The following is a 22,601-nucleotide window of genomic DNA, read 5'->3' as shown; positions in this document are numbered from 1 at the left end:
ATAGCCCTACTGTATATTGATGGAACCCAAAATAGGTAATTTAAGAAGCAGTTGCAAAAGAGAAGGAACAGCTTGCAATAATAGGAAACAAGTAAATATGTATGAATTCGCAGTGAAAAGGATAGTTATGAATAACTTCTGTAGACAAATGAAATACAGTACTTACAGTGGGAAGCAGCTGAAATCTTATCAATTATTTCTTGACTGATTTGTAGTTCTTGGATACTCCATGATATGAATACTGCAACATTAAATAACAGTAGAAACTGTCAACACTTACCAACATACTTCAAGAAAATCATGTCATACCATTCTTTTCAAATGACTGCCTCTTTGGGACAAAATAGTTTGCTTTTTTTCCCTTTGGAATAGCCAAGCATTTAAGTTATTAACACCATTACTCACAACACTAATAACTTCTTTTCAAAACTTCAGAAAAGCTAAAGACTTTGATTTTATTCTAGAAAGGAGAACACAGCTGAAGAAGAATGCAGGCTGTTACATAGCCTGAACATTAATCAGCAACAAAAAATAAAAATTTAACTGAAAGATCTAATTTATCTGCACTACGCCACTGTATAACTACAATCATTCCCCAGCAATTATTATATATTTGCAACAATTTTAAAGTTGATTAGATCCAAGAGTAGATATTCTTGCATTATGCATTATCATAGTCTCTGAAAGATAAACAGAGTATGTAAGAAAAGAGCAGGAAAAATATACAAATTTGCTATTTTAATAAACTAGATTTATTTCTGGACAATCTTCAAAAAAAGTTCAATACTTTAGAATTAAAAGAATGCTTGCATGCTTGTTTAATAGTTCTTGCTTTAGGGATCCATTGGTCGAACTAGAAGTAACTTTCTAGTCTATGTTTTTATCACTTCTTTTCCTGCTGTGATATAATAGGAAGCAGAAAAACTGGTTTTATTCTCTTTAGTGAAAATGAGAGAAAAAAAATAACCTGGATCTATACTATTGTGAAAATGTACAGTTGCTGGCACAGGGCTTACACTGAGATTAGAATTTGTCTACTTCCCTAACATTGTGTTTTGGTTGAACATTAGCAAGCAACTGACTCATACCTAACATAACTCAGTATCAATGTATGCATTATTAATAACCACAGACGAAAGAAAGAAAATCACATATGGTAACTAGGCAATCAAATAAGTGGAGACACATTAAAAAAATCATAAAGCCTCATTCAAAATTAATTTTTTCTAACCGGGATTGCTACTGAACTAAATTTAGCTACCTTCATGGAGTAATCAGTGAATCGATCTGATAATAAAAAAAAAGTACTACCTCCACTTCACACCAGGCACTTAGAATGAAGAATTTTGTGACAAGAGCTAGAGAAAAAGGATACTCCGGTAACACATTTACTTATTAAAATTATATGGCCATCCAATTCACACACAGTGATTCAGGGGTTGGGGGATGGGACTTACAATATTAAAATATTGCAGTGTAAAAACCTATGAAACATTCACCCCAGCAGCAGCAATCACACACTCACACCACTTGATCAGTTCTATATCAACCAGGGTTCGCCAAACCTGCTGACAAAACTACATCTTCAGGGCTTTTTTGGGAAAGTAACAAAATAGGGCCAATCTTATCTCCAGCAGAATGATATTCCAAAGAGTGAAAACCACCAGAGAAGGTCCATTTCCTTGGTCCCACTACGTGTACCTTCATATTAGATGGAACCCGTAACTTACATTGCCTTCCTGCTCTGGTGGGCTGGATAGATGTAACTTGAAAGAGGTGGCCCTAAGCAACTTTTTCATGGCTAAACATGACATAAATACTATGTGTTATCATATGTTCCTTCTAACACCGCAGATGATAACAAACTTCACTGGGGTGAAGACTCTCCTTCAAGGAACAGATAGGATGGTAAATAAAAGTTTAAGGATAAAAAGGGCTCTGTAAATTAGGACTCTTATTTTGATGGTTCAGGGCCTTAAGCTTGTCATTTTGTAGGTACAAATCGAAGACTCTTTAGATTCTATAAAAGATTTTTCAAGGCTAAGCATGAGCTGAAAGACCTAATAGACCTCTTAGCTTTACCTTTTTTCCACAGAGATAAATCTACAGTAGAGGATGGCCTGAAATAAAGACTCACCCAAAACAACTAGTTTTAGCCAGCTTTTTAAATGGCAAATCCTTATACAATCTTCATTGAATATAAAGCAATGAAGTATGTTAAGCACACAACAAAGCATACAGTGCATGGCTCATTTAAAATAAAAACTTGAATTACACTCAATATGTTTAAATCATAAGTGGAAAATTAATGGCACTCAAACAAAACAGCCTAAGGTTTAAATACTTGGGAATCTTCCAGACTTTTATAAGGTAGAGATATCAACCTCATGACATTTCAGTCCCTACCTGAAAGTTCTGAATACTGCAATGAATTTTGCCAGATGTAATAGACATAATTTTTTCAACTGCCACCAAGTTATTTAGAACAAAGATGCCAATTCTCTTGTTATGCTGCAGCATAGCTTGGATGCTAATTTTCAAAGAACTAAAACATTCAGATTTATTCTCTGTAGATTCAGTCATATATTCTGTCATAAACAGATGGGTGTTGCACGCTATACCACACACTATTATTTCATTCACTGCTGTCTATAAGTAAATTTTAAATATTACCTTGGGAAAACAGGAAAGTGCAAAACGACTCAAAATGTATGAGCTTTGTGAAGACCATACTGAAAAGGGAAAAGATATGTGTTACTGTAAGTACTAACCCAGTAAGTACTGTTTTTTGTTTCTCATACTTTAATATCAAAGCAAATATGTATTACAGTCACAGACTAGTATAAAGAGGGTAGGGTAAAAATTTAAATCTTCAATTTAAAATGAGATTTTAGCAGAAACATTTAAACACAACAAAAGAGAGGAGAGGAGAATGTTAAAAATAAATGGAGTATTTTCGGTGGGTGAGTTCTTGCACAGATTTTATAACAGGAAGCAAAGTGTAGCTATTGGAAAATATTACAAAGGGGCAGTGTGATGCTGGATTGATGATGAAAAAAAAACCCCAATGCCAGTTCAGATAAGAGTCCTGGTATACAGAAAGGATACAATTGGTGGGAAGGTAAGACGGAGGGGTAAACAGAGAAAAGATTTGAGTTTTTTTAATACTTCCAGTTGCATCTGTCAACTACATGTAAAACATAGGATTTGAGTTCACAACCACATTAGTATTTTTTACTCCTAATTTTGAGGTAACTGGGCATAAATTGGGTTTTACTACAGGTCAAGAACAAGCTCAGAGTTGCTGCCTTCACACAATTTAAAGTGGGAGGGTTTTTTCTCTCACACAGCATCTTCTACCAGCAAGAAAATCAACTACTAATTGTTCTACTGAATATGAGTAGATTGTACTGTAGTTGGGGAATTCTGGGTTTCCCCTTCCAGAGCAGGTAGCCTTATTTATTTGCTGTTTACTTGCTTGCCATAAAATTTCTAACCTCTTCTAAGATCAATAGTTTATGGTTTGAACAGAGGGAACAAAAAAACTAAGCTACAACATAGGTCAGGGGTAGGCAACCTTGGCTCTTTTATGACTCATGGACTTCAACTCCCAGAATTCCTGAGCCAGCTGTGTTAATCAAGAAGAAGTATGTAGCGCTCTGCTCCAGTTCAGAAGATAATTCAAGGAAAAACTGAAGTCATTAACCATCTTGACAGAAAAAATCTTTGTCAATCTTAGGCTTGTTGTTGGAAAAGTTTCTGGAAAATATTGGAGAAAGTGGAGAAGACCAAATAGTCATTGGTCAAGCTTTCTGTAAGAACATTCATGACTCTCTTTTGTCCAATAATGATTAAGAATTAATTTCTCTTCAGGTTATTCCACTTTTCTCAGTCTTTGAGCTTCAGAGTGAAAAGAGAAAACTCAGTTCTACATTTAACTCCCTCTAAACTGATAAAAGGCACATCCTCCTACATAAAATTCTCTTTCCAAACCTGTCTGTTTTCTGCAACTCAGGAAAGGCTTAGGAAGATCATAGTAGATGCTTGCTGCCCAACTCCCACCCCCACCTCCACCTCCACCAGCTAGGCTAGTTTAACAGCCTGCGTAATCGCCCTTTCATTTCCCCCAGCCAAGTCCAGAGAGAAAGCCAGCATGAGGTAAAGTATTTTGCCTATGAAAAGACCCCAACCAGTTTCACTTAGCAGAGCCACCTTCCCACTGCCAATTGCACCTCATGCAGCAGAAATAAATTCAGTTTCTTACTCATTGCTAGATTACAAGTGTCTGCTGGTACTGTTTCCAGAGGGTACACATTTATATTTGCTTAGAAGGAGCTATGCAAGAAGGAACTTGCAAAGTTCTTCATTCCCTAACACAATATGTAAACTGGGAAAATAAGGGTACTTATCTTGAGTTATGTGACAGAAAGAATTTATATCCCACAATTTTGCACAACTACCATACACAAATGGTACTGAAGTTAAGCCCTTGTCCTCAGATGCACTGGAGTAAAACTTTCTACATCCTAGCAGCTAAAAAGGTTCAGCATCACTGAGGTTTATATTCTAACCCATGGAAGGGGAGGAGGTACCAGATTAGGGACGGAAGTTACATTCCCATCAAATGTACAGTTTATAGCAACTTTCTATTAAGCATTCTTTTTGCTTTGGGATTGTTTAACTGAGAAACAATATAAACGTGTTAATGAATAAATAATCTATCTACCCACAGTACATGTATTCATTGCAGAGGTATTAAAATATACTTTCTTTTCTTCCCACAATAGCACAGAAAAAGTACTGACATTGGCTCCGTAATTCACCATACAAAAAGCAGCGAGCAGCTGTTCTTCTCTGAAGAAGTCTGCTGTGATGTTCAAGAGAACACAACATTTTTCTAAAGTGGGGAACCATTCACAAAGACTTCTGTTTAAATATAATCCTGGTAATCTATGGAAACCTTTATGTGTATATATATATCTGCACATGAGGCATTGGCCTGTATTGAAGCATTGACCTGACCCAAGTATTGATGGAGAAGCAACGTCATAGAGGTGTAGCGTCAGACTATGATGTAAAATTATAATGAAGTAGTCATATCATGGCTTTACATTTCTGCTCCTGATTCTCGTGGTATCAGATGGTATCTCCTTTGTGATGTCTCCATACGTGTTTGTAAGAGATACATATAGGTCATGATTAAATCTGTTACAGATATCTGGCAAATCGAAAACACGATTTTCTTATTGTTCATTTACTCAGATTTACATGTCACCTACTCATGCAGTGTTCAGTGGCCACTAATCTGATTAATTAAAAAAAACAATTAAATTAACTGATGAGGTATAAATAGGAAAACATAAATCAATTTTTAAAAAATAATTCATGTTTCTTTGTCTATGGCTCACTGGTCTGTGAAGAAAGCAAAACACCATGCTGTATAAATTGCAGATGCTGTGTTCTCCTTGACCACATCTGGCTCCTGCTGCTGCCCCATGATATACTGTTGAGTTAATGATGGGAATCATTAACAAAATCCTAAATTTTTTTAATCCCATGAAAGCAAGGCACTCAGTAGGAAGAATTCATTAACAGTTATAGAGCTGGCAGATCTGTCTCCAGTGGAGAAAGTCTGTGGGTAAAGCATCTATGCTACAGCATACATACTGAATTTTTACAAGAGGTAAAGAGTAATAGTTGGCCTGTTGGTGCACATTGTACAGTCTGAGAATCAGTCTGAGATCACGTATTATTGCTTTTTAAATATATGAGTAACTTATAAACCCGTTTGTGCTGCTCTAAATAGCAGTGACATTTTCTAATAAACACCCTTTATCTAGCTGGCAAGTACCCAAGTTTATTCTAGCAAAAACTTTCCATTGCCATTTAAATTGTGCATGGAAACTATCATCTTGTAACCAAGAAATAAGGCTGCTATGATTCAGAGGTGAACTTCAGTGAATAGTTTGGAACTGGGTGCTCTGCCATTTATAATACCCCATCATCAATATTCAGGGCTTCATTTTTTCCTTTCAGGTGTAGCACTTTCTAGCAAGTTTGACTCATTCATCCTGAGATGGAGCATATAATTTTTAAGGATGGGTATTTCTTGATAAAATTAGTGCAGTTTCAAATACATACATTCCTACTATACCGTAATAATAGCTATAACCATAGATAGACTGAAGAGAAGTTTGAAGTAAATCAAAGCATGACAGCTAGCAGTTGTAGCTCTTTCAAAGTGTTACTATTAAATCAAAAGAGCTATTCTTTTAGTGATTGGGGGCATCACTTAATTTTTTTTGGCAGAATGAGAGTGATAAAGTGATTTATTTGGATTTTGTCACTTTAATATGTCTCTTTTAAAATGCTATCTGAGTTTGTAGATCATGCTAAGACATAATCTTATCCAGTTTTAAATAATTTAACTGTATAACATTAGTCATGTTAGAGCACAATTTATGACTTACCATAGTTTATTATCTGAGTCTAATCATATTGTGTTCTAGTTAATAAACCATGATTAAAATAAACTGACTGTATGAATCCAATTAAGGAACATATTTTTGAAATAGTAACACACATTATAGAAATGGAAATGCTGAGGAATAATAAAAAGCAAGGACAGATTCATATAATCATGCATGTAACCATCCACCAGCTGACAGATGTCCTTTATTTGCTCTCTCTGGAATTTATACAGCTGTTTACATACTAGCAAACTAGATTCATACAAACCCACATTAAAGAATCCAGATCTTGCTACTAAAATGGGACGTTCTGCTTGTCTATAGTGCCAAAATGATCAATCATTGCTATGCAACTGCTCTTTGAAATAATAGACATCCGCATATTTGACAACAGATTGATGGAACCACTTATTGTGCAATCTATCAAAATTTGCTGGTAAAAATGATTAATAGGTTAGTATAATGCATTAATGAGATTAGAATGGTTGTTCAGTAAATGATTGTTAAAATATATCATGACTTACCATAAAGTATAGTCCTATTTACTCCTGCGTGAGTTATCTATAAATGGTTTATTCTTGATTCAGTTATCTAATGTTTAACAAATTGTTCAGGCCAAATGTAAATAGAAAAATGTTCTTGAAGATGAAATGCTAACATTTAAAAGTAATGCAGTTATATTTCTCTACCTAATAAATTATGGTAAGAAAAAGGTGGGAAGAACTGGGGAAAACATTAGAGCAGTGTTTCCCAAACTTGACAATTTTAAGGCATGAGGACTTCAACTCCCAGAATTCCACAGTCAGCAACGCTGGCTGTGGAATTCTGGGAGTTGAAGTCCACATGCCTTAAAATTGTCAAGTTTGGGAAACACTGCATTAGAGGGTAACAAATGGAAGACAGCTTGACATTTCACATGTAAGACAGGATGACTGTAAAATAAAAGCCTCTTCTGGTTTCATCCCCCACATTAAAATATAACAATGAATTGACTATTGAACAGATAAATCTGTTCTCTTTCATCTTTATCTAAGGCAGTGTTTCTCAACCTTGACAATTTTAAGGCATGTGGACTTCAACTCCCAGAATTCCACAGCCAGATGCTGGCTGTGGAATTCTGGGAGTTGAAGTCCACATGCCTTAAAATTGTCAAGGTTGAGAAACACTGATCTAAGGACAGGTGCTGGAATTAATTGTTTGGCATATGAAGAGCTGAATGGTATATTTGTGCTATAGTTCCTCAAATAGTCCTATGGAAAATATGTGAAGTTCTTCTTCATTCTGCTGTCTACAGTCCCCGAGGCTGAAATGTACAACTGAAGCTGTGAGGCTACCTATAGCTCCTGGTTATGACTAAAGAAATTGGTCAGATTATAATTTTTCTTCTAACATTATTAAATAAGTAATTACACAGTAATTACATTATGATTATTTTCACTTAGTTTGAAATATGAGATAAAATTTTAGTGGTTCATCTTGATCCCAACCACATGTACCATTCTAGCCTGCCATTAAAAAGTCAGTTATGATACTTAGTCCAGAAAGTTGCACTTCTCTGCTTGAAGTGAAGTAATTTAAGATGAACCTGAGATTATAAGCACATCAGGCATCTATTCTAACATTTTCTTTTGCATGAAGCTTTTTATTTTGTCTAATCTTTCAGACCTGTCTTAATGGCTTGATTCAACAAGAAAAGTGGCTGTGTTGCTTCCAGCTGCATTAGGAAACTTTAGCAAAGCAGAAGAGATCACATAAGTGGTAAGATCAGGCAATGATGACATGTATGGTAAGGCACATATTTTATTAAGCATACACAGTAGATATTTCTTTATTTCCTCAGGTAGTTGGCGTAGCTCCCGTAACATGCAATAGAGAAGGAGACAGCTATCTGCTCAGTGTGCTCCATAGAAAGGAAAGTAGGACAGTGCTCAAGTCACAGCAGAATGTGAACAAATTTGAACTGCTGGGCACAAACAGAAACTTGGAAATCATTTGCAAGTTATTATTGCCATTTGTATATACAATATACAGCTTTCAAAACAGTACTCAAAAGATATGTGACAAGTTATGTCTGCTTATTTAAGCAGAAAGTTAATACTCAAAACAAAATGCCAAGTTCTCTAAAATTCTCTCCATGCTGGACAGTCTGCATATGAACATTTTATATATGTACACACATATACAGGGGCAGAATAAAACATGTTGGAATTTGCCTCACAGCTAAACTTTAGGTTCCAACATAATCCCCCAATTTCTCTCTCTCTTTAATTTAACATGTAGTCTGAAAAAGACTTCTGGTCTAAAAACTTGAACCCTTATCTTAGGTTCTTTTAGCAAGGTTCATATGGAAAAAAATATATTTGCCATATGATCTGGACAACCATTGTGCAACAATATTTAGTTTATAACCATTCTAGTTCCAAGAATTAAAAGAGACAAAATTGAGTTTGGGGTCAGGGTGGGGAGACAATACTAAAATTCTTCATATTCAAAACTTAGCAAACTGTTGGCACACAATTCACTTAGTCCATCAACAAGCATTAGCCTTTTTCAACCTGATGTGCAGGACTACAACTCCCACACTCAACTGAGAATGATGGGATATGTGATTCAATACTTCTGAGGTGGTGGAACTATGGAACTTTGCACCAGGCAAAGTTCTTCCAAAATATTGCACAATGCATTTTCCAGGATCAAAATGGAAAGATACCAAACTCGTTTAATAAGAGTGCTGCTTATGCCAAATCCTCTGTCTTCAGGACAGCTTTTCCAAATCTTGGAAATGTGGGTTGCGGCTCGTACTGCAAAACCGAGACCCCGGAGAGCATTGTGATTCATAATCGGATGACCGTAAAATCTGACAAATGCCTCTCTCTCCCAAATCCCTCAAATCCGCTGATCTCTGCGCTACACCGAGAGGAGCTGGGGGTCGCCCAGGTCCAGAAGGCGGTTTTAAGCCTTCGCGCAAGGCTCCCTTCTTCGGACCTGAATGATTACGCGCGCAGCAACTTTTCGGCTCTCGAGCCTTAAGCCGCCGCCGCCGCTGCTGTTTTTGTTTGCAAGGACCAACTGATGAAAGAGGTTGAAACTTACCTGGCGCCTTCGTTCCCCGAAACTCATTGGCTGAAGGTAGAGCGCATCAGACGTGCAAAGTAAACTTTCCGGGGGGAGGGGGGGAAGCGAAGCGCTGGCGCACTTAGTTTCGAAGTTCCCTTTTTACATCTACCCTCTCTACTTTCTTTTCTGTGAACAAGGGAGCGCGGTGCTCCGGGAAGTTTATTTGCCGCAATAAAACAGTCCGCGGGTTATTCTCTCCCGCCAGGCACGTTGAGAATTGCTCCTGCACAGTATTCCCTTCCGCAGCACTCTAACTCTCTTCCCCAGCCCCAGACCAGGAGGCTGCAGCAAAGAGAACTTTTCCGCACAAACTTGCACCAAAGCGGGGAGGGTTTTGCGCAGGAGTCAAGATGGGTGTTTCCCTATTTCTCCTTCCAAGGGCCCGTTCGGTCACGTTGGACAGGCTGAGTCGGTGGGAAGATACGCCTCCGCCTATTGGGAAAGGCGGCAAGTGCCAAGGAAATTCGGGAGTCGGCACTAGAAATATGTACCTTTAAGGTGAGGAATGCAGAACAGGAATGCCAGCAACCAATTACACACTGGGGTCAAAGAGACAGACAACCCCTCCCGTTTCTCCTTTTCAGCCAGGTGGATGTTTCTTTTCTACCTGAAGTTGTGGCATCCTTATTTTTCCTGGCTGCATCTAATGTATTTTAATTGTTACTGATACCTCAAGAAGTAGTGGCTTATTTTATACATTTGCTTAGTTATTTTACTGCACGTAGATCGCTATTACGTATCCCACATATATGTGGACTCAATTCATATAATACTAAGCTGTAATTTCCTGAGCTGTGATTCATTTGAGTAGAAATTAGTGGATCAAGCAGTTAAGCCGGATGTTTTGTACTTCCAGACTTGCAAGATTCTCTAAACCTAATGTATATTTAGCTCATCTAGTAGTATTTCCTGTCTTGTTTACCTGCAAGGACTGACTCCAGTCTTTCAAGTTTAAATGTACAAAACTTCCCATCTCCTGCTTGATCCCTTAGGGTGGGGTCCTGAAATTTCTTTCTCTGGCCCTTAAGCCATAGATGAGAGGCAGAAGGCTCCTACCTGTCATCTGATTGTTTCCTAGACAACAATCTCTTCCACTTTCTCCAAGATCATTCTCACCTCATCACAGAAACTGAAATCTTGACCAATCCCAACTATATTTGAACATATACCGGGAAAGTATGAGACAAGCAGCAGCCTATAATGACATGCAGATAAACACGTGCACAGGTTATCTAATTTTAAAATAAGATAGTAAAAAAAAGTTACAATCAATGGTGATTGCCTTGGTAAGCAAAAATGAATCCCCGTTTTGTTTATTTAATAATACGGATTCTGGAAATCCTTAATCAGTTTTAATGGCTCAAAAGCTTTAGCTGTAGAGTTAAAATATTTTATCTTGCAGGAGGTGCAGAGATCAAGGATTGGGACTTTTTAACAGCATTCATATCCATCTGATGGGAAACCTTTTCTCACAATAGCAGAAGATTCTCTACAGATAGTCGTTTACTAAATTGTCTTGTTTAGTGACCTTTCACAGTTACTATGGTAATGAAAATCCTTGCATTTACAACTTTTGCATGTGTAGAAAGCAAACTAAAAAAAATGAAAGCACTTTTATTTAAAGCTGTTAAGTATGAGTTAGGCTTTGTGCTGTACCGTACGGCACCATTGAAATAATCTGAATCCAGTGCTGGCTTTAACCAGCAGTGAAAGATGCCTAATATTTTTTGTTCTTCACGAGATTTAACACCATCAATTTAATTGCTGCAACCTGTGTCCAGGAGGAAAGGGAAATGTGGACATAGCCATGGTAAGTAAACCTGTATTTTAGGGCTGACTTAATTATTGACCCTCTGTTCTCTCAAAGACCTGGCAATGTAGTGATGACTAGGGAAATCTCATGAAATGTTTGATATTTTTGTCAGGGAGTTTTATTGAAAGGAACATGCAAGGCAGGATAGTTGTAAGATACCTAAGCAAATGCTTTAGGTGTTCAGCTTAAGCTGCAAATGACTTCATCTCAGTAGGGAATGGTTCCACATTCAGTTAGACAGCTGAAGAAGAGCTGCATTTTAAATAGACTAGATCAGAGGTGGTGAACCTATGGCACGGGTACCAGAGGCGGCACTCAGAGCCCTCTCTGTGGGCACGCGCGCCATCGCCCCAGTCCTAGGCCTTCAGCTGGGCTTTATAAAATCTTTTCGCTTTAGGCCTCCGCCACCGTGTGCAAAAAAAAAAAAAAAAAAATGTTCAATCAATCAATTTCAACTTCTTGCAGGAAAAAAAAAAAAGATCTTGCAAAGTTGGAATTGATTGAACTTTTTTGTCCCACCCAGTCTGCCGTTACCACCGCAGACACACCCAGCCAATGGGCCACACCCAGCCAATGGGCCATGCCCACCTGGCACTCGACAGTGAACAAGTGGGGTTTGGGTTGCAGTTTGGGTACTCAGTCTCTAAAAGATTCGCCATCACTGGACTAGATCACTGGTATCAAACTCGCTGCATCACGTGACGTGTTTCAACGTATCACAACTTTTTTTGCATTGCCGGAGCTGAGTGGGCGCGGCCTTTGCATGTTTGTTTACAACTTTCATCAAATCTGTAGTTGAATGTGTCTGTCAATGTTTTGAGAAGTAGGGGACAGGCCTGCAGGCATCCTTAGACATTTGAAGACAGAATATAGTCTTTGCCTTATAGAAATTTCAGGGTTCCTTCCTGAGAACAGTTGAAGATTGCAAAACACAACTTATGGACATATTAGTGTTCAGTTTTGGATGTATGTCACACTTAACCAATTTGTTTTCTATCCCAATCAAGTCTATGTGATTCCTAATGTGAATATCTAAAGTCTATGTCAATTCTTCTGGTAAATTCTTAGCAACACAAAAGCTAATGAACTGTTCAGACTTGATCTGACTTAATAAAAGTATTGCTTTAATAAGTATTATACAGTGTTTTTACATTTTGATTCTGCACAGCTCTGCTTCAGGACCCAATTACAGTTCAAGTATCTGAAAAACTTATGGCACACAAAACATAGTTGATTCTAAATTATCCCAGTTATTTCACGGCATCTTTTGGCAGAAAAACTAGTTTCGCACTTTGGGGGATCCAAAAATCAGCAACCTAAATTTTAATATGATACAAAACAAAATGCGTTAACTTTTAATATTATTTTTACAATATTTGATATTACTGCAAGGTATGATACATAGATAATTTTATTTTTCAAAGGCCTTCATAATGTTAGGAATGTTATCTTCACCAAAGCGATCTTTCAGGAGAAAATAAAGAACCTGTTCAAGTTTTGCAACCTATAAAATAGAAGAAAACCAGAAATTATAATGAAATTATCTTGTCTCAAGTTAGGTTTTCAGTCAATTCATTGCAAACAGAAAGCACCAATAAACATCTAGTTCAGATTATATTTGCTTAATATTGCAATTAATATACTCTACTTATTCAACAAATAATGAGCCTCACTAACAGAACACATATTTTATAAGTATTAGTTTGGAAGCATTATCACACTTAATTTTGCTAATTTCATACTAGTCCACTTTTTTGTTAAAATAAGAATTAATATTTCTGAAAATATAGATTATTAATTTTGGATTCATAGCTTTTTCTTGGGGAAAGGACACATCTCTTTATTGCCTTTACAGTCAATTACTCATATACACGGAGAGCTTTATGATAGTTGAAATTTGTAGTTGAAATTTCAGGAACTGGTTACATTTTCATTTGGGAACATAATATCAATTATGCAATGACCTCTACAAATTCATGTTTTTATTATGTTTTTTTATTATGCAGGTTATACATTTTAAAACCCTGATTTGTATCTTTCAGTGAAGATATTGTAACAGACAAACGTTCTGTAGATCATTTCTATGTAAACTATCTGTACTCAAAAATCAAGAAAATTAATTTCAAAATGAAACTTACTTGCTTTTTCAACTCTATGCAGGAACAATCTGTTGTCTTTGAACATTCTAAACAAAGGAAAAATAGATTTAAATATGTATTCCAGTAGTGACAAACCCAAGTGAAAATAGAAATATACTTCCTAGTACTTGCTACCAGTATTTGTTTAGCAATATTATCTTATACATAGCAGATAAATATGCAGGTATTTGTTTGGAAGTACTTACGATTCCCATTATTGCTATATTTTGCCAAATTTTCAATTATTAACTGTTCTGCTATATCCATAACACGATTTTCACTCTTTTTTTGCACAATTACTGGATAAATATTTTGAGAAACTTCTTTCACTGTAATCATTACATTGGCATTCATTAAGAGACTTTTCAGCTTCTCTATTGCTGATATGGACCACTTTCCATCCAGTCCCATAATATCTGGAATAGAGAAAAACTACAAATATATGCTGGTTCAGAAGTTCAAAGAGATTTACTTTCAATCAACTCTACACAGAATGGTAATGTTAGAACCATTTACATGTACTTCATTGTATATTCAGCATTAATTAAATAAAGGAAGAACTGTCTCTTTAATACCCTCTGCCACACCTACACAGCAATACATGTCATTGAATTTCTGACACATCAAGAATATATGTGGCATACTTTAAGGGCATAACTAACACGAAAAAGGAAAGAAAAGGCTTATTCAAGCAAGGAATCATCAATTTTAAAATTATTTTATGCTGACACTAATATAATGTCACTAATACCATTTCACGTGCATTTATAGCACAAATTTCATCTGAATCTCTATTTTTTCATGATTATGAAACACTGAAAAGGAGTACGTGTCTTGCCCTCTGGCACATCTCTCTTTGTATTTAAAATCTGGATGTGGTCATCCAGAAGCAACAAAGGGGGGGGGAGGGAAACAACTCACTATGGTTACTTATTAATTAACATTAATAGTTTAATGTTATGAAGACATAAACAACTATATAACTAAAGGAAATATTTACTGTTTGAGAAACTAAACTGGTTGGTTTGTTACCTGCTAAGGAACATTTAAGTATTTGAAACGGTAACTGTAAGTAGGGGGCAGTTATAGGCTGAAGTCTAGAGAAAGGCAACATCTCCACAATTCCATAATCAGCATACACGATTTTTATTTCTGATTCATGAATCCCCAAAATTATAGCACGGTACCATTTATCATCACCTAAAATGGTGGGGGAAAAAAAATCAAGACTGAGAAGCTCATCATTGTAGACAAACCAATCAACTGCATATTCCAAAACGCTGAGGTTTTTCTTAAATATTGTGAAGACTGCACCCACTCTAATTAAATCTTGATTAACCCACTTGTTGCTCTTCTGCCGAACTCTCTGTTTGTTCAATGAGTTTTTCTAAAGAAGAAAATCCACTGTGGAGAATGTCCCTATTTCTAAACTGGAGAGTAAAAGTGAAGAAAGGGGAGAAGTCTTAAAGGAAAATATCTTTTTAAAAGAGTAAACTGCTTCTGTGTAGCTTACAGTACGTGGCCAGAAGTAGTGTTATAGAAAATAATATTTGGAAGAATTTTTCCAAATTCTTGTATTTGAAGAGAGATTTATTTTTTGAAGGAATAAATTTCCTTTAAATTTAGAATTAATTCAAAAAGCCATTTTAAAAAAAGAATGGGACTATGGGAGGTTATTTAAGAGGGAGATAGTCAAGAATGAGCAGTATGATCAAACACTATCACACCAGTGGAAGCACACCCATTGTGAATCCAATAGTCTCTCGGGGCAATTTCTTTCTTCACACTTGTTCTCAAACTGCTTTCGCATCCATAATAATTCCCACATGATCCTTAAAGGCCTACTGATTTGTTCCACCCCAATAAACACCCTTCTGGCCTAAGTTACTAACAAAAGAGACAGTGGGATGTCTCCTGATGTCCTGGCTGGTTATCAAAAGATAAACCTGAGTCTAACTAATTGCAAAAGGTTATAAAATCAATGTCATTAATAAAAACAGGACAGAGAACTTAAATAATTTTCTATCTAAAGTAACTACACTCTGGCTTGCTTTTGAAACAAATTAAACAATTCAGAAAAACGTTATTTGTTTTTTCCCAGGCATAAGCTGCTGAGACCAGCTGATCTGAATTCAGTGTGATTAACTTATTCAGAGAATTAAAAAATAAATACTCTGTTTTACTGACCACCTGATATAACTATTGAAATTGTGAATTTTATTATTACATCTTTAGTAGCTATTGGAGTTATGTGTCAAACTACTAAATGCATATACTGGTTTCTTTAAAAATAGCATTTAATTTCACTGAATTTAAATGAAATAAACTTAAATGCAACACATTAAAATGGTGCTGCTTTCACCTAATCCTGCATCTCTGCAGAACATTCTACAAATTAAGTAGAATTTTTTATTTTATCCATTCGTTCACAAACATACACATTTTGGTTTTCCAAATCCATTCCCTTACCTGAGAACCTGGCACAACAGGGCTCACCAATCTTTGGTTGGAAGGTGCAATCATTTTGAGCACAGCAATAGTCTGCAAGTTCAATCATTAGTTTATGGAGCTTTTGTGAATCCACTGAAATGAAAAGAAAATGTATCTTTAAAAACTAGTTATAAAAAAAACATTTTAAAGGGCAGCTTTTGAATAACATAATCAAATATGTTATTTAAGGCTCAATACATTTTTTGTATATCATCCCTGACTTGTTTTAGCAACATATGTCCTAAAATAGTAATCTTTCAACTGTGTAAGTTTATATACATTTAAAATTTATGTATGTATATAAGTGCGCACGCGCGCGCGCGCACACACACACACACACACGTGCACAATTACCTCTGATTCTGGGAGGCTTTCTTTTCTTCTGCACTAATCACCACTAACACCTAGTTCTCACAGCATTCCTACATTCTCTTAAAATGCAGCTTACAGGGTTTCATTGTCTTTATGTCTGCCTGTCTGAAATACTAGGAACAAGGAACAAAATCCTGCCTGGTCCCAACTCACTTGCCTTCTTCTTAACCCCCTCATATCAATGGGCTACTGAATGGAAGACTATAAAAACTTGTACAAATCCTTTAAGCTAGCCTACTTATTATGGAACCTGAAGCGCTGAAGCCAGGAATACACTGAACAATATAGTTGAGAAAATAGATCATATCTCAAACACACTTAGCTTTTCAACAATTTCAACTACAACACAACTGAAATGGAAATAAATCAGCTGAGCTTTTGAACTCGAAGCTGCTTTCAGTTTACAATCATCTGCCTAGGATTTAGGTTTGAGTGCTTTTTCATCTGACATTTCCCAGATTCTGAATAAATCTTGACTTTTTGCCATACTTCAGGTTCAAAAAATAAGTAAGACACTGTATCATCAGCAATTGTGGGGCTGTTTTCTTAAGGGAAATCAAATGCGCCTAAGGGAAAAATAACTATCCATCAACTATCCATTTCTTTAAAACTTCAGTTTTGCCTACTGACATTGAACATTTGAAATGTTACCATAATGTTAAACTTGGCAAATTATTGGTTGCCCCACCACGACAATATCAGTTCTAATTTCAGATAAGCAAATCAATTAAGACCAAAAAGCTCAATCATGTATAGGGATACAACTTCAAAATCATAAACCCACTACTTCAAACATTCATTCTTCTCTCTGATATTTACAAACATAAAAAGTCAGCTTACAGCTTCTACATTCCTTTTTAATTAACATTCTTGATGATAGTCTTGTCCTGCTTTTTCCCTATCATTATTTCCCACTACAAAGCCTACTCCTGTTTAAGTTCCTTGTTTCTCCTTTCTGTAGTTACACCACTTCGAACATCAATCCACGCTCTTCCAATTTCCTCCCACAGCCATCTTGAGCTAGCAATGAAATCTGTCTGTTCCTCATTCTTTCTATGGCCAACTGGAAGTGTTTTAAGATGACTATTAGCCTTGGGTTGTGGTTTTATTTATTATCTGAGGATTACTTTGGATTCATACAAAGCAGTATTGAGGGAAATCAAAATGATTGCTAGAGACCACCACTTCTGCCTGAAAAGCTTCTTTCCAGCCCTTTTCTTTTCAACAATATTATTAGACTCATAGGTATCATAAATAAATGTTGCTTTCCTATTAAAATGTGCATGGAACAGGAATTATGATCTATTGCCTATCTGGAAAAAGCTACTATGTTCCATTGCTGAACCATTTAAAATTAGCTGCAAACCCAACAATTTGGTCCAATTTTCAGGCAAAACAAAATTCTAGATTGATTTTATGAGGCATTTAGAGCAAAATCCATGCTTTTATGCTCTTTATTCTCAGCTGTCTCCAGTATGGCATTCCTTCCAGTCTGTCAACTTTCCAATGAGAGAGAATCAAGATCACATGAACTGTTAATGCCACTTTATAATGCCTTGGTAAAACCACACTTGGAATACTGCATATAGCTTTGGTCACCATAATGTAAAAAACATGTTGAGACTCTAGAAAGACTGCAGAGAAGAGCAACAAAGAAGATTAGTGCTCTGAAGGCTAAAACATATAAAGAATGGTTGCTAGAATTGGGTATGTCTAGTTTAAGGAAAAGAAGGAGTAGTGCTGACATAGTAACAGTGTTCCAGTTTGTAAAGGGGTTGCTACAAAGAAGAGGGAGTCAACCTATTCTCCAAAGCACTTGAAGGCACAGCAAGAAGCAATGGATGGAAACTAATCAAGGAGAGAAGCAACCTAGAACTAAGGAGAAATTTCCTGACGGTTAGAACAATGAATCAGTGGAATAACCTGCTTCCAGAAGTTGTGAATGCTCCAACACTGGACCTTTTTAAGAAGAGATTTGTCTGAAATGGTATAGGATTTCCTGCCTGAGTCGTGGGTTGGACTAGAAGATCTCCAAAGTCCCTTCCAACTCTGTTATTCTGTTATTCAATCCTCCAATATTTTCCCTTCTAATGCAAATACAGCTGCCAACGTACTGGCCTTTATTTCTTACTACAATGGTCTCACTACTAGGGAAAATGTTCCCTGTACTCTCCTGTGATAGCTTAGCACCTTCCTTTCCCAACCTCCCTTCAGTTATCTTAAGTTTTTGCCTTCTCTATACCTCACCCTAAATCTCTTCCGGAGAAGTACAATTCCATACCTGGAACAAAACAACCCCATTTTGTTCTATGTGAAAACACAATCATATGATGTAGCAATACTCTGCATGAAATGTTTAATGGACCAAAATTAATTTTTAGAATGAAATATATTTCTCTTTTCCAATGGATTCCAATAATCTTTTTGTACCTTTTTTGACACTTTCAAAATCCTGTTTCTATAAGAAGAAATTAAAATATTCCAATGTTCCTGAAGTGATATAATTTAAAAATATGATTAAACAAAATGCTAAGATTTTCCCTGCTTCATATTGAATGGATAAAAATGCAATAGATAAAAAAAATGTAATTTATGTAATGTGATGATGCTATATTCTCTGATTCACCTGATTATCCTCAATAACAGATGACTCCTCATAAATAGTTTATTACACTACTTAATTTATTAAAACAAGATTTCATTTTATTTCAAAGTGTAGGATTCACAACAATCTATTAATGTAAAATTGTGTTAAAGGAATATCAATCAAAGGAAGATTGACCTTCTAGAGAAAAAGTGCCTGATGATATTGAAACATTGAAAAGAGAAGTTTTAAATGTCTTGGCTTTTCATTTTTGGGAGGTGGGAAGGCAAGAATGGAACAGGAACATTCTTAAAAATCACCCACCCACCCCCACCCCGTTTCCAAATCATCCTGAAATAATGCTGCCAGTTATTCTGTGTCCAAATTTAGTGCAATTTAGTGTTACAGAGAGCATAAATTCATAATCTTCCCACTCGTACTATCTAACAGGAACTCTATATTCAGAAAGGGTAGAGACAGACAGAAAGAAAACATGCTGGAAGTTTGCTATAATTTATTTATACATATTTGTGAATGGGGTCAATAAATATTATTTTTGTTGGCATAGTATAATTTGATTCTTTACCTTTCATTTCTTTTGGTACAACATAAAATAAGCCAGGATCTACCACATCTAACACAAGAGCCGATAATGTATCACCAATAGAAAATGCTGGCATTGTCCACTGCATGCTGGTAGACGTAACTGTAATATCAGATGAAAGCAAATAATAATAATAATAATAATAAAACAAATTTTATGCAGCAACATCCAATGAAAATATTATGCAACATCATCATATCTTCAAAACAAGATATTCTGTACTAAGGTATCTGGTATCTTCAGGATATCTGGTATCTTCAGGATAGCATGCTACAATAATTATAATCTAGTCTTAAAAGACAACAAAAAGGATAAGCAAAATGTACCAGGTTGGAACGAAATACTTTGTATTTCTGAGTTTTTGCCTTCATTTAGGGCAAATGTAGACATTTTATGCCATATTCTGTCAATGGCTGGAGAAAATTGTGATGAAGGTATAGTAGAAATGAAGAGTTAATTAAGTAAATATTGCTGCCATTCTGGTAGGTAAGTTTATTGTTGCTTTTAAATCCTACATTTTGGGGAAGTTAAAAGTTCATGGGTTATAATATAATACTTTCCTTGAATGTTGTGAGTGGTACATGTTTAATTTTCCCCACGCAGGTTGCCAAACACAAAAGTGAGCTTAGGATATGTGCATTGTAGCTACAATAAAAGTTTCAAACTCCAAAGTGGAAAACTATGGGTATTTTTATTGGAAACTCCATAAAGTATGTTTAAGCCTTGCTTCCGATGTTTGTTATGAAATATGGGCAAAATGTTTTATAGAAGGCTGCTTTTTTCCAAACTTGGAACACAATTTTTCTCAGACAAGCAAATCTTAGGGATTGTCATACCATTCTAAACAACAGTAATATTACATTAGTTTGGAAATTACTTGTTATCAACTCACCTGGTAATGTATTTGGATTTAATAGTGAGTCTTCTTTAAAAGCCAAGTGTTTCCTTATTAATATTTCACTGATCATGGGAATGCTATTAGAATTATCAATAAGCTCCACTTCAGCACCATTCTTCATTACAGAAATTACTCTGGCATGCAGTTTTTTCTCAGTTGCATACATCTGAAAGGTTGTTATAGCTTCTGTAGTCCATGTATTATTTTTGGGTCTCACACCTATGGGGAACCGAAAGAAACCTTAAGAAAACTTTCATTGCTCTTTAGAAGCTGCTTTTTGAAATCATAATAACACAACATTCCATACGCTTCTTAAAGAGCAAGTACTAGTAATTTTAGTATAAATTAATTCATGAATTAAAATGCTTTATGTTTTCTCAAAGCCTTAAGGATATTGCTATGATTTTTCATCTTTTGACTCTTTGAAGCAATAGAAAAGCTAATGTAATATTAAATAGCACCTCACAGCAAATTGGATTGCTGAATGATTGGAAATGTTTTGATAGGAAAGTGCAAATTGTTCAATATATTGTATTAAGAAAGAAGTATTTTTTCTATATCTGGTCTCTATTAAGGGATGAAGTATACCCTATTATGGAATTCAACATCACAAAACCACATAACTGCTCAATAGACTACATAATAGGAAGCATCTTGACTTGTAATACTACAAATTTTAGCCAATATTGGAAACTACTGTTTATCCTAGTGTCTTTTTATATTGTTTTAAAATTTGAGCTTATTTCAAATAATCAAGACTAAAGATTATTTCTACATTAATTTCAAGTTAGAAGCAACGTGACATGATTTAAATACTCGGCCACATTTACTAGTAAGTATTATGATATTTTGGATTAATTGTACCATTTTAAGGTCCCAGAATTTTAAAGCATAATATTAAAAAAACAAATTTAACTTGTTTTGTTCAAAAATATAAAATGAAGATAACTTATTCAAATGTATAATGTACACAATGAACATCTTCCAACATTATCAAATACTATGATGTATTATTTAGATTTTAGTTTAATATACAAAATTCAAGAGTTTCCTATTACTGAAATTACCTGAAAGCCAACATTTGATTCCCTGAAATGGAAGTTTAAAGAATGTAGATGAAATATGTCTAATTTTATCTAAAGTAATTTCTTCACAATTTCCATAATCTACAAATTGAACTTTAATTACTTCAAGTGAAATGACATCTTTTACAAAGGCGCGATACCATCTACCATCACCTAATTTAAAAGAAAAGAACATTGAATAAACATATAATTTACTTTCTTCCAGAAACCTGAGCTTAACCAATTTTATTTAATTTACACCAATGTCATTTATAGCTTGATAAATGCAAGAAATAGCTTTTACAATGGAAGAAATACAACAAATGTAAAGCAATCAGAAAATAGTCTTCATCAAGCTGCAACAATCAAGGCATAATATAAAGTAAAACAAAACAAAACACAGCACTACATTAGCCTAAACTAATCATATACTTTGGAAATATGAAATAAATATTGAACAGTATGGTAAAATGGAACATTTGCAGACCTAACAGATTTCTTTGTTATCAAATTTGATACATGCATACAACAAACTTTGATATTTCTTAAAAGAAAGAGAGGGAAAAATAATATTTACCAGAAAAATAAGCACCATATACCATCCCTTTTGTTACTTGGGAAACATTGGGTTTTGTTTTCTCACAGTACTCTGCTAAAGATAAGTTGAGTTCTTTAAGAGCATTCAAATCTGGAAAATAATTGGTTGAGATATTGAGATGTTTTAGGATTACTTCAAGATTAATAAGAGCCGAGGTGGCGCAGCAGTTAGAGTGCAGTACTGCAGGCCACTTTAGCTGATTGTGTTCAGCAGGTCAGCGGTTCAAATCTCACTGGCTCAAGGTTGACTCAGCCTTCCATCCTTCCGGGGTAGGTAAAATGAGGACCCAGATTGTTGGGGGCAATGTAAATATATATATACATTGCTTACTGGTGTACACCGCTTAGAGAGTGCTTGCACTTAAAGTGGTATATAAGTCTCATAAATAAATAAATAAATAAATAAATACATAAATACATACATACATACATACATACTCTTTCTTTCAGTCAG

The 22,601-nt window shown here is 35.4% G+C and overlaps 2 protein-coding genes across 7 annotated transcripts in view; both read right to left on the bottom strand.

Annotated features, from left to right (window-relative positions):
• VWA2 (von Willebrand factor A domain containing 2) overlaps positions 1 to 10,580 on the bottom strand; it is a 34,999-nt gene extending 24,419 nt beyond the window's left edge. The window contains exons 1-3 of the mRNA XM_039352729.1: positions 9,564 to 10,580; positions 2,674 to 2,732; positions 167 to 241 (exon numbers count right to left, since the gene is read on the bottom strand). Coding sequence (XP_039208663.1) covers positions 167 to 241; positions 2,674 to 2,731 — 133 coding nt within the window. The 5' untranslated portion in view covers position 2,732; positions 9,564 to 10,580. The remainder of the gene's footprint in view (positions 1 to 166; positions 242 to 2,673; positions 2,733 to 9,563) is intronic.
• Positions 10,581 to 12,503: 1,923 nt separating this feature from the next.
• The window catches only part of TDRD1 (tudor domain containing 1), a 35,012-nt gene continuing 24,914 nt past the window's right edge, over positions 12,504 to 22,601 (bottom strand). For 5 of the 6 annotated variants that reach the window (XM_039352722.1, XM_039352724.1, XM_039352726.1 and 2 more), the window contains 9 exons: positions 22,128 to 22,238; positions 21,554 to 21,724; positions 20,481 to 20,705; positions 19,571 to 19,690; positions 16,008 to 16,121; positions 14,571 to 14,738; positions 13,745 to 13,954; positions 13,539 to 13,585; positions 12,504 to 12,904 (listed from right to left, as the gene is read on the bottom strand). In XM_039352722.1, the coding sequence (XP_039208656.1) occupies positions 12,812 to 12,904; positions 13,539 to 13,585; positions 13,745 to 13,954; positions 14,571 to 14,738; positions 16,008 to 16,121; positions 19,571 to 19,690; positions 20,481 to 20,705; positions 21,554 to 21,724; positions 22,128 to 22,238 (1,259 nt within the window). In that variant the 3' untranslated portion in view covers positions 12,504 to 12,811. The remainder of the gene's footprint in view (positions 12,905 to 13,538; positions 13,586 to 13,744; positions 13,955 to 14,570; positions 14,739 to 16,007; positions 16,122 to 19,570; positions 19,691 to 20,480; positions 20,706 to 21,553; positions 21,725 to 22,127; positions 22,239 to 22,601) is intronic. The other variant, XM_039352723.1, reaches the window with a different exon arrangement.

The sequence above is a fragment of the Crotalus tigris genome, unplaced genomic scaffold (assembly GCF_016545835.1).
Source record: "Crotalus tigris isolate CLP2741 ecotype Arizona unplaced genomic scaffold, ASM1654583v1 scf7180000018468.2839379, whole genome shotgun sequence".
Classification (NCBI taxonomy): domain Eukaryota; kingdom Metazoa; phylum Chordata; class Lepidosauria; order Squamata; family Viperidae; genus Crotalus; species Crotalus tigris.
This window is presented reverse-complemented; position numbering and strand designations above follow the sequence as displayed.